The sequence below is a fragment of the Coffea eugenioides genome, chromosome 2 (genome assembly GCF_003713205.1).
Source record: "Coffea eugenioides isolate CCC68of chromosome 2, Ceug_1.0, whole genome shotgun sequence".
Lineage (NCBI taxonomy): Eukaryota > Viridiplantae > Streptophyta > Magnoliopsida > Gentianales > Rubiaceae > Coffea > Coffea eugenioides.
In genome coordinates this window covers 16489116-16500582 of record NC_040036.1, presented here as the reverse complement: position 1 = coordinate 16500582, position 11467 = coordinate 16489116, and the positions used below count along the sequence as shown (strand labels likewise).

The 11467-nt window shown below is 34.3% G+C and overlaps 1 protein-coding gene across 3 annotated transcripts in view; it reads left to right on the top strand.

The window, feature by feature from the left end:
• LOC113762221 (probable LRR receptor-like serine/threonine-protein kinase At1g53430) overlaps nt 1-11467 on the top strand; it is a 32748-nt gene that overhangs the window by 12727 nt on the left and 8554 nt on the right. Inside the window, exons 1-8 of one of the 3 annotated variants that reach the window (XM_027305573.1) lie at nt 3708-3904; nt 5064-5217; nt 5563-5634; nt 8060-8131; nt 8376-8447; nt 9161-9232; nt 9625-9696; nt 9778-9849. In XM_027305573.1, coding sequence (XP_027161374.1) covers nt 3742-3904; nt 5064-5217; nt 5563-5634; nt 8060-8131; nt 8376-8447; nt 9161-9232; nt 9625-9696; nt 9778-9849 — 749 coding nt within the window. In that variant the 5' untranslated portion in view covers nt 3708-3741. Of the gene's footprint in view, nt 1-3707; nt 3905-5063; nt 5218-5562; nt 5635-8059; nt 8132-8375; nt 8448-9160; nt 9233-9624; nt 9697-9777; nt 9850-11467 lie in introns of those variants that run through there. The other 2 variants (XM_027305572.1, XM_027305571.1) reach the window with 2 other exon arrangements.

The following is an 11467-nucleotide window of genomic DNA, read 5'->3' as shown; positions in this document are numbered from 1 at the left end:
GTTAGCCCAAGTTGGACGAAACATTATCAAGTGAGCCATAGTCCATTGCCGAGTCTTTATTCATTTTTTACGAGAATTCCCAGAGAATTCCCAGAGACGCACTGGAATCACTGGAGCGCAACTGCTAGTGTCCCTTTGTAGTCTGCATTATGCATGAACAGTCTGGCCTGTGAACTAAACCCGCCTGCCCAAGAAAAGAAGTAAGCCATAAATGTAAAAGGGAAAATCACAAGCATAGTCCTTTGCATTAACACCTTCTACTATTTAAATCTCTCATATTTGAAATTAACAGCTTGGGTCCCTCATATTTTGCAAAATGTATCATTTTGGTCTAAACTACAACTTTGATCAGCTTTTAGCCTGAAAGTGTTGGGCACATCCCGTGGACAAGAATGCAAGTGCAAAAATGAATTTACACCTCATGAACCAAACAAAATAATTAAGGGAAATATCCTTTATATGTTAATAATAGCACTCCACTTGATTTTTTTTACTCGTATAAAAGGAATAAAATACTCCTATTTTACTTTTAATTACAAATTCATGAAAATGGGTTGCTATAAAATAAGTGAAGATAGGGTGAGGGTGACAAGCGTATGGAAAGGGTTCAGAGGGTTAAAAAAAGGGTGAAGGATAAGGTATTTGTCATAGTTAAAACATCAACAGGGGTGCTGGTAACAATTTCCATAATTGATAACAAGAAAAGATATAAAGAAAAGAAGCCAACTTTAATCTTTGTTTCAAACGTGTTTTCTTTTCATCCTTAAAATTACAAGTTTAGTACTCGGGAATTAAATTTAGTCCATTTCTTCTATTTTAGTTTTGAAAAACCAAAATCAACTGCACAACTTTGCATCATTTTTCCATATTTTTCTTAATTGTATACCTTCTCTCGTAATCAACAGATAAACTTCTGTGTATGGTGCAATATTGAAAGTAGAATTAAGGATTACCCAAAATATATTTTTCGACATAAAAAATTTTTTTTTTTTTTGTTCAAAGGGAGGACCAAGAATTGTAAAGTAAGGAATAGAGGGTTCTACTCCTCTAGAGAGGGATTGACAGAGCAGTCTTGAGCGGTCGTTATAGACAAGGAAAGGGCTGTGAAGCAATGATCGGATGGTGATGATTCAGTGGAGCTGCGGAGGTGGAAGGATTTACGGAGCAAGGATTGGGTGGTGGTGATGAACAACAAAGAGTTGGCATTTGAGGTAATTTGTTAAAAGATTAGGGAATAGCACAAGATCATGAGAGTCTTGGTTTTTACAAGCAACATGATTGTGATTCGATTTTTTAACCATAAAATTTTCGGCCGCATAATGTGCACTTGCGGTCATCAAGTCAAACTTCAATAATAAGAATAAAACTGTAATTTTGGACTGCAATTGTATTGTTCTTAAAACGAGAGAGTTAGTAAAGTACAAAATAGAAATATGAAGTAATATTTCTGCAATTTTTTCCTACATAGGACCATAAGGTTGGTTAAATTGAATTGAAAAAGAATGAGATTGAGGTAATTTTTTCATCTTGTTTTATTGAAAAGGTATCCAAACAACTGATTATCAAAAACTGCATTAAACGAAATTCCAAAGATAATTTTAATACCGAAAGATCATCGTGATACACGTTTTGCAAATGATCCCAAGGCAATGGTGACTTTCAGACAATGGGCTCCGGCCGGCCCCTCAGCCTATGGGGCTAAAAAGTGGCTTTATTTGCTTAGTCTTATGCAAAAAAGGGCAGAGTCTCTGGGGCTGCTTCCAAGAGTTGCCAGGCTTTTGGAGTAGGCTCTGAGGATTGGGTTCTGTTTTGAGTGCAGGTAAAAGGTTTCCCAATTTGGACTTTGTTTCCCTGAACAAAAAAAAATATGCAAAAGGCAGGGGAAAAGCCTTCCTCCCATTCTTTTTCCTCCCAACAGTTACCCATTGACGGCGACTTAAATTAGCATTTCTTCCAAGTCACACCATCAGCCAAATGGAAGCCAACTCGCATCAACAGATTGGAGCTCCTAGAATCACAGCTCTAATTGGAAGGTACAATTAATGGAGGGGATTATATTTGATTTAAAATTGGATGAATTATGAGATTTGATATAAAATACAAATTTTTAAAAAGTGGCAAAATCTATTAGTATATTTTTACATGTTACTGTATTAATGCCTGCATTAATTTTATGTATGAATCATTGAACCGTACAATTGGGATTGGTGATTAAACCATTTCTTGATGATCAGTTAGATGTTGTTATCAAAATTGATAATTAATCTCATATACACTAGAAGACCTTTGGGTGATTAGGTTGATATACAAAAAAGTAATATTGTTTATCTCTCGGTTTCATTAAGAGGGAAGTATTTATGACGGAACTTCCTCCATCTAAACAAACCAAACGGTAGTAAATTTAGCTTTGGTTTGCCTTACTCGACTAACATGAGCCTCAAAACGAATCATGTAGGAGCATCATCTCTTGCAGTAATACAGCAACCATTTCAGCAGGGTACAGCTAAAGAAGTTTCCCTTTCATGTGGAGAAAATTCTGATCCCTGATCAAGCAACTTTATGATCTTGCACATCCAGTTGATGAATGAGAATTGGTCGCGCGGCCATGCATAATAATATCAATGCAATCATTTTTTTTTTTAATCAATTCTTTCAAGTATGTCCATTTCAAGATTTTATAATATGACATCGACTTCAGTTATGCATCAAAAAACACAAAATGTTGTCGTCATTTCACACTTTTAATCTCTTTACTTTTGGATCACCAATCAGCTTGGTTATGCATGCAAATACAGTAAGTCCACTTGAATAAGTAAGCCTGTTTATGGATATTCCTGATCATGCAAATTCATTCCTGCACATCCACTTTGATGGTAATAAGATTAAGACCATGTGAACAAGGCAATCATCTTTTTTTTTTGAGAGATAAAATATTCCTGCATCCACACACATACCTTATGTTCTATTCCTCTCAAGTAGGTCCATTCCGGTAAAGCATCTCTGGAATATATATCCTGTTATCTTTAGACTTGACCAAGATTCTATAGTACGACATTGATGGCCATAACTAGACATCACTATGATTATCATTACTCATTAATCACTCCCCTTACGTCACCTTTGTTACGTAATTCGATATGTGGTGGCATGGTCCAGCCTAGGAATTTTTCGTCTATTGTGGTGGGTGATCATGCAAGTTCATGTACCATCCTCATTCTTAAAACTCTTACTTTATTTATTTATCTATTGTTTTGCTTTAAGAAAGCGACAAGATAGGTTAACTTGCAAAAGCGTGGAAGGAAGCTTAACTATTTTTCCAAATTGACTAATTAAGAATTCAGACTTTAATTTAGAGAACCAACGACAATGCATTTCCATTCCTATTTAACCCTGTAAATTTGTCTAGCTAAGTCCCTTTCAGCTATAGCTTTGGAATTAACCAGCATTATTGGCATCCTAAAGTAAAGCTCCTTTAATTCCCTGATTAGCTTTCCTGTAACTAAAGCTGTCTCTCCAACATGAAAGGCAACTGTACCTGAGGTGCCCACAAATTATTGTTTAATTTAATAATTCATTCCCAGATTAGCTTTTCTATATTATGAATTCATGCAATGCAAGCAAGCAAGCATTCACATGCAAGACTTAGTGGAACACTTCAGAGCTAAGCTTCAAAGCAAGGTGCAAGTTCTTGAGAGGAATACAAAAAAAAAAATAAAAATAAAAAAAGTGATAGAGAAAAACATGCTCAAGGTTTTAGCTTATTTCTTGCTGTTTTTGGCACTGAACGGTCAAACAAGTTTGGGACAAGTGATGACTGGTGCTCCTGCTGCTGCTCCCTCCCCTCAGCCTCCGTTTTTGCCACCTCCACCAAAGCCAACAAAGCCAAAGCTTCCCAAAGAAGAGGGTACGTAAAAAGCATACATGCACCAAATTGCTTGTTTTTATGTATATTTGTACTTTTCACAGATATTTTCGAGAAGCGAGGAGCAGGGAAGAGAGAAAAAGCAGGAAAGAAAAATGGAGTCAATCGAATCCAAAGTTTAAACTTTTATTAATTGAAGAAAAATTTATAATGTAGAAATAACTTAGGGATTTCCTTAAAAAGGAAACACTAAAATAGTGGAACAAATAAAAATAGAAAGACCAATAGCCTTTTCGGTTGTTAATGTAAAAAACAAAAAGGGCATTCTTTGAAAAAGAAGAACAACGAAAGGGAATTCTTTATCCTGATTTTTATTTCTCATTTTTCTTCCTTTTAGATAAACTTTAGGAAACTATTATCTATCACTTTCTTTATCACATTTCTTATCTCTCTGAAACTAAATTTGAATTTAGTTTCTTTTTTATGTGTGTGTTACATATACATGATTTGAATTCAAATTTTAACTCATGTTATATAGTATGATCTAAACCTATTAGCGTAAAAGACAAAATTATACAGTGATAGTGTATAAAAAGAAGTTATCCTAACACTGCAATATTTACCATGTAATTAAATAGTTATCTTACTTCTCACGCACACATGCACCAAAAATTTTTTTTAAAAAAAACCACCCAAGCAAGTGACGGTGTCTAACAGCCACAGGTGAAAATGTTTCTATATGCTTTGAAGGAATTGTCATCTGTTTCTGTTGTTAGTATGAAGGTAGTGTCATTTGTTATATTGGAGACTGAAACTAGTGTTCTTGTTCTTTTGTGGATTCGGTTTATTTCTTGGCTTGGAGAATCAAATTAGTGAAGAATGGTTTTTGTTCCTTATCTTGTGGAGACGACAACGAAAAGACTGTTCTGAGATGTAAAAAGTGGGCAAGTATTTCTTGTTTTACTATGAGAAACATTTCTTGTAAGTTTAGCTGCATTGATTGGCATTGACACCTTAATTCTCTGAGATAATTGAGAATGAAGGGTATAGATTGATTGGCAACATTTCTTGATATCAGATTTGATGAAATTAAATTGACGTGATTGTTTTTATCCAACCAATTGCTATCTTCTGAACTCTCTTAATTCATTTGAGAACTTTATATGTCCATGCTAGTGTCTTATATACAATTTCTTGTCAGTGGATGCTGTCAACAGTCTGCTTCAACTTTTGAGTCCATACTCGCCTTTGGGGCCTGCCTACTTCTCCGAATTGAGTTGTCATTATATAAAGTTTAGTCCTGTGCTTACATGCAATTGCACGTTGGACGACAAAACTTGCAGAGTGGTTGCGATGTACGTTTTCTCCGACTGCACATGTTTTAGTTTTTTTTTTCATGTAATTATTGGCATTTTGTAACTCTAATTTAAGCGGCTTATCCTTAGAATACACTTGTAAGTTGAACTAAAAGGTCAAATGACTTTTAAAATTTTATTCACTGCGAAAGACAGCTAATATGCCTTGAGTGGATATGTAAGAACTTAGCTGCTGTATATGGCCTGAGAATGATGCACTCAAATAGGAGAACAGACTATTTCAATTAATATTGATATGCTATCATTGCTTTTAGACTCTTGGATTTTGGGGATTTCTTTATCAAGGGGATTTCGTTTGCATTATACCAACATTTTGGATTTCAGTTATCTCTCAGGTCAGGATTTAACAGGGTCTATACCACCAGAAATTGGAAACCTATCTCATTTGGAATCACTGTAAGCAAGTGCAGAACATTTTTTCAGCTTTCTTTGTCATTTAATGATGTTGATTGAGGACTATTACAGCCAAATCGGAAATCTGTACTCGATGACTGATAATGATCACTATTTTCATTCTCTAGATGTAATGTTCAATGAATCTATATTTGCTAGTACTCTTGTTCTTGATCTGTGTTATGTATCTATTTTTCAGCCATTAAGATTTCCACTATAGGGAAATCGTTAGTCTGAATATAGCATAACAATCATCTGTCTAATAACAACACTTTCTTTGAAAATTACCAGAATACAGTGAACTGTAAAACGATTCACATACCATAGCAGTTGCGCTCTGGAGACTAGCTTAGTGGTGTCCTCCCTCCTATATAGTTTCAACTACATTTCTCTGACAACTTTTCAAAAGCTTATGCACAAAAATACATGTGATATAGGTGTGTGCATAGTATATTTATTTATTTATACATATCTTTCAATGCCTTTTCAAAAGTAACTTTCTAATCCAGGAGTAGTAATTTTTCCAGTAAGGGACGCAAACAGATGGAATCTAGGAGTCCTAGTGATATCCTGTTAACCTTAACATGTAAATCCTACCAAGGAGTACATGCTCTGACTTTTATTGCCTTCAAATTAGCAGAAAAGTGAAATTCCAATATCCAGGTTCCAAACGTATTTCTCCAAGTGCTTGTTTTGGTGGGACACAGGTGTTCTTCCTTTTACAGCAATTGGATCTTAGTGGATTTTTCGGACCTCAGATTCGTTTGGATAGAGGAAAAGTACAGATTCAGCAGAGCAGGAGGGAGATGTAAAATTTTTGATATAACTGCCAATTAAGAATAGTTGGTGGTGTCAGCATCAAAGGGATCAGTTGTTCTTATGAGCTGCGTAAGGGTAAATAAAGACTTCTGTCTGGGCAGAGTAAAAGAAGGGTGTTGAGAGAAAGAAAGTAAAGTGGTGCTAATGTATCTTCTATGATGTAGGGTGGGGAAGATTTGATCCAAACGAAATTCTTCTGAAGTTTGTGGATGGAGACGGTGAAGTCATGTTCCAAGAGCGTAGCTTTTGAAACATTGGTTTTGACCATGAAACACCAAGTCTATTTTTGTTCAATTGGCTTTAAAGTTACTTCACCGACTAGCAACTCTAGCTGTGGCTGGAACACTTGGTTGATAGAAAATAATTTTCCTATTCATTTAAAATTCGGACTTTAAAATACTACCTTGTCTGTGTTTTGGAATTGCAAATGCTACACTTCGGTATCCTTTGGAAAGCGGTGGTTAGGTATAAAAACTATTATGCCTTTGGTTGGATAAACTAGTTACGTGATCAATGGTAGAAATGTAATATGTTGAGATCTTAATTATCAGTCACACGAGTATACAATAGATTCACAGACTGTCTATTGCACCCTCCGGAAGTTTTATGGCTCCTTTGTGAACAATCATATACATCATGTTAACAATGTTAATTCCCAACTCTTTGAATATCAAATTAGGCATGTCTAGATATGTACAGAACACAATTCATCTAATTTTTTTCTTAGACTTTTCTTCTCTGAATACCTAGCCTGAACTAAATCGAACCTAGCAAGCCCTTTCCTCTGCTGAATTTTAGTGGACGACTGTTGAGGATATGATGTGAAGGTAGGCATGTTGTGTGTTGAAAATTGGCGACATTTTTAGGGTTACATTTATTTTTTTGCACAATAATATAGATAGATGTAGCTGCCCTACACTTGAGTAGGCTTCATCATCTTTCTCCAGCAGTCTTATTCCTTCTTTTCTTCTTTTTCTCTCATTTTTTATTTTCCCAAACTTTGTAGAGTTAAGCTTTAAATTGCTGGTCAATATATGCTCTGGACACTCAAATGCTCAAGCCATGTATGGAACTTGGAAATCCTTTATAAGAATCAACAAGAAAAACTTTAACTGACATATTTTTTAGTTCAGTTACACATTATGACATTGTCCCGTTATGATAAAATGTACAATAAAAACCTTGAGCAAAATACCATGATGGTCAAGTCATTACAGTATATGTTCAGCTTCAGGATTTTTCTATAAGAATCAATAGGAGAGCTTTTAACAAGCAGACTTTTTAGTTCAGTTAAACATTATGACATTCTCCCATTATGATAAAATCTACAGAAACCTTGAGTAAAATACCATGATGGTCGAGTTTTATTGATCTCTAGATGTATAATATCTTTTTTTTTTGTCTTTCTCTTATGTTTTAATTTTTGTTATCTTCTATTGTTCCTAAAATCTGGGCTCTTCTCACTGTCATTCTTCTCATGTTATTGGTTTCATTGGAATGGATCTATTTATAGAAAGCAGCTTGATTGGAATTTGAAAGATGTATACAGAGTGATTTTGTCAAATGTTCCTATGGCAGTGAAATGCATTTGTTATTTTGGCATTTCCAGATACTTGAGGTCAAATAGTCTTAATGGGTCAATTCCCAACTCTTTTGTGAAGTTGTCTCAGCTTTCGGAACTGTAAGTAACTATATGAACTTCATTTCTGTTAAAACTACTCTCTTTGGAATTCTTTGATCGTCAAAATTACAATCCCTATCATTTTCTGTGGCTAAAGCTGATATGAAGCAAGAGAACAGTTAGTTAATTTTAACTGACTCTTAATTCCCAAAAAGTAACGATACAACAAAAGTAATCTGTACAATGTTCCCTCACATTGCCACTGAAATGTTGGAAAATTCTAATGGGCTGTTTTGGTGGACAGCAACTTATGTGATAACAAGTTGGGAGGACCGCTGCCGAAGTTCCTTCCTGAACTGAAGTCATTACGAAGCTTGTAAGTCTGCAGATCACTGTGTACTGTATATTGTTATCTGATCATGTGACTTGTTGGTAAGATTTTGTAGTTTTGCATAAAGAAAGAAGGAAAAGCATCAATGATGATGGAAATAAGTAACACTTGGCATGATTATTCTTTTAATGGGAAAATAGCAAAAAATTGCATGCTCGTTCCTGTATTAATCCTTTTTTTTTAATTTCTATTAGTTTTCAAGAAGGTGCAGACAAGCTAAGGGGCATACCTCTTAATCAAGTAGATGATAATTAACTTCTGGTAGCTAATAATGAGGAGAATGCATTTTGAATAATAATAATAATAATATACAACAACTCTCTTCAATCATGCTGATAAGTTAATAGACTAAATGGAATGTCAACATCGATCTAATCACAAACATATATTTTGGATTATTTCCAAAATATCAAGATTTGTTTACTATCAAATGTTAAGACTAGTTTCTGGAAATGAATATGCTATCGTTTGGAAAAAAAAAATTGTTAAGACTAGTGAAGAGTTTACTATCAAGATTTGTTTCCAAATGTAACTATTTTTGGTTAACAACAATATAAATTAGAATAAGCACCACCTAGTGATGCTACTTAGCATATCCAAGTATCAAAACAAAATTTTTTTTGGCCATTTGTTTCCTTTGGGAATGTTTAATATATTATTGAAGATGATGATCTATGTAATTTCTGGTGCATTCACAGATATTTGTGCAATAATTTGTTTAATGAATCAATTCCACCGGAAATCGGAGGTTGTCCAAAGCTTGAATTCCTGTGAGTATCTTGTTCTTTGTTTGAAATCTGGGTCACTTGGGCAATTGGACTGATTCTGGGTGCTGATCTAGATTGGCTTCCATCTATTTTTTCCCACAAGAGTTTAAGAATAGATCAGTCTACTTAATTTGGCGCAGTTAAGGTATGCGTGGAATGGAATGGATATGGATCTAGCTGACTGATTTTTTGGTCCTGGATCTGATTAATACGAAAAAAAAAGTGCATAAATAAACAATGTATGCATGATCATTATAATTGATTAAGAACTTGCACGTTTCTTTACAAAAAAAATTTCCTAGGACCCAAACAAGTGTCGGAATTTGTGTTCTTGCTTCACCTGTCATCTAATTTGTGCAATTTTTATTTTTAAATTCTTTTTATTTTCCATGCAGGGTTTTATCTAATAATTCTTTGTCGGGGAAATTGCCAGATGAGTTGGGGCATGTTTCAACACTTCGAGGACTGTAAGGCATCCGTTTAGATTTTCTTGTTGTCATATATGCTTTATTTTGTTGGTTTATTCTGAGTGTCTTATGGAGTTGTAGGTATTTGGCTGAAAATCAATTTGGGGGTCGGCTTCCTGAATCACTGGGAAGCCTAGCTCTTCTTGAAGAGATGTAAGATCCTAAATGATTTTATTTTACTAATTACACTATTTATTTTAGCATGTGGATGAAAAGTAACCGATTGAAGGAAGTGAAACTCAACGAGAACAGTTAGATTTTGATTAAGGGAGTTGACAAGAACAGGATAAATTTAACATACTGTTGCTACTCATCAAGAAAGAGAAAAATTAATCTCTCAGCTTAGCTAGAAAAGCTAAAAGTCACAGGAGATGATGAGATTTTGAAGGTCAGTAACAGGAGAAGAATAGAAACCTATGAGGAGAAGCTGCATATTAATTGTACACGACGATTTTCATTTGCTGAAATTCTTTGAACTAGTATTATTAGTTTTACACATTTAATTATTTTTCTGTAATCATACCTTTTAGTAACATAATAGTAAATTGTGGATTACAATTAGAAAAAGTTTTTTGACAAGTAAGCAATTTTGCTCTGCTTTTAGGCTAAAAAAGTAACTTGCTTGTTGAACTATCTTTAAAATTATATCCACAAATTATTTCTTTGGATATTATTAGAAGATGAAAACTTGCAACTTCTTTTACTATTTTAAAGGTATTGTGTCCATTGATAATAGTTCTAAGCAGTATATTAATGTTTACAAAAAGGGCAGGCTTAAGAGTGGATCTCATAGTCACCTTGTTAATGTATAGTAAGATAGCTGCTTTTCTACTTTTTTTTTTGGTTACCTAAAGACTTACCACAATAAATTTCTAAAAATTTCCTCATACTAATCCTTTCAATTGAAAATTTTATTTCTCAATAAAATTAAAGGAAATTCATTTAAATCAAAACTATATTTATAATTAAAAGCTCAACGCTAGTATGACATAAATAGTCTCAACAAGCATAACTTTAGTGAAGTTATCAATTTTTTTTTACAATGGTAATATTGGGAAGAAAATTTAATTCACTAATTCAAACTCCTATATATAATATGAAGCTACCACCTGCATGCACCTTACCTTTTTGAATGAAAGAATACATACCTTTCCCCGGGCTTTAAGTCACTCAATTTAAGAATTGTCTCAACAATTGTCGAGTGACAAACATAGCTGCCCCCCACAACCCCTTCCCCTCCCATAAAAAAAGAAGAAGAAGACAGTTTTGCCCTTGTAGGTGTGTAGGTAAAGACACTGGGAAAGAGAAGTTGGAATTTCTTAGCTTCTTAAGCTCTCAAATGATACACTTCTTCACAATTCCCAATTTTGGAAAAGCATCTAGAACTCTCTTGAGTGCTAATAAAGTTCTCAACCATTGAATGTAGAAGGCGAGAGGAATACTATTAAATACTTATGTTTTCCAGACAACAAACAGTCTACTAGGATTTTCAGATATCCATGAAATGCATAGCTTTCATCATCTACCATAACGCACAATAGTTGAGGTGAACTTGAATTATAATGACTAAGTTTCATTTTAATCTTTTTCGCATTTTTGCTTGCGAGCTAATGTGGGAAGGCAACCCGTCTGATTGTGGCTGGGACATCAGGTTTGGTGCAATTGGCTTTATGGTTTGATTAAATATTAAATGTGCCCTTTTGTGCCACATGGACCAAAAAAGGGCAATGTCATCCATTCTGAGGGCAATGAGTATTAAAATGTTTTGCAA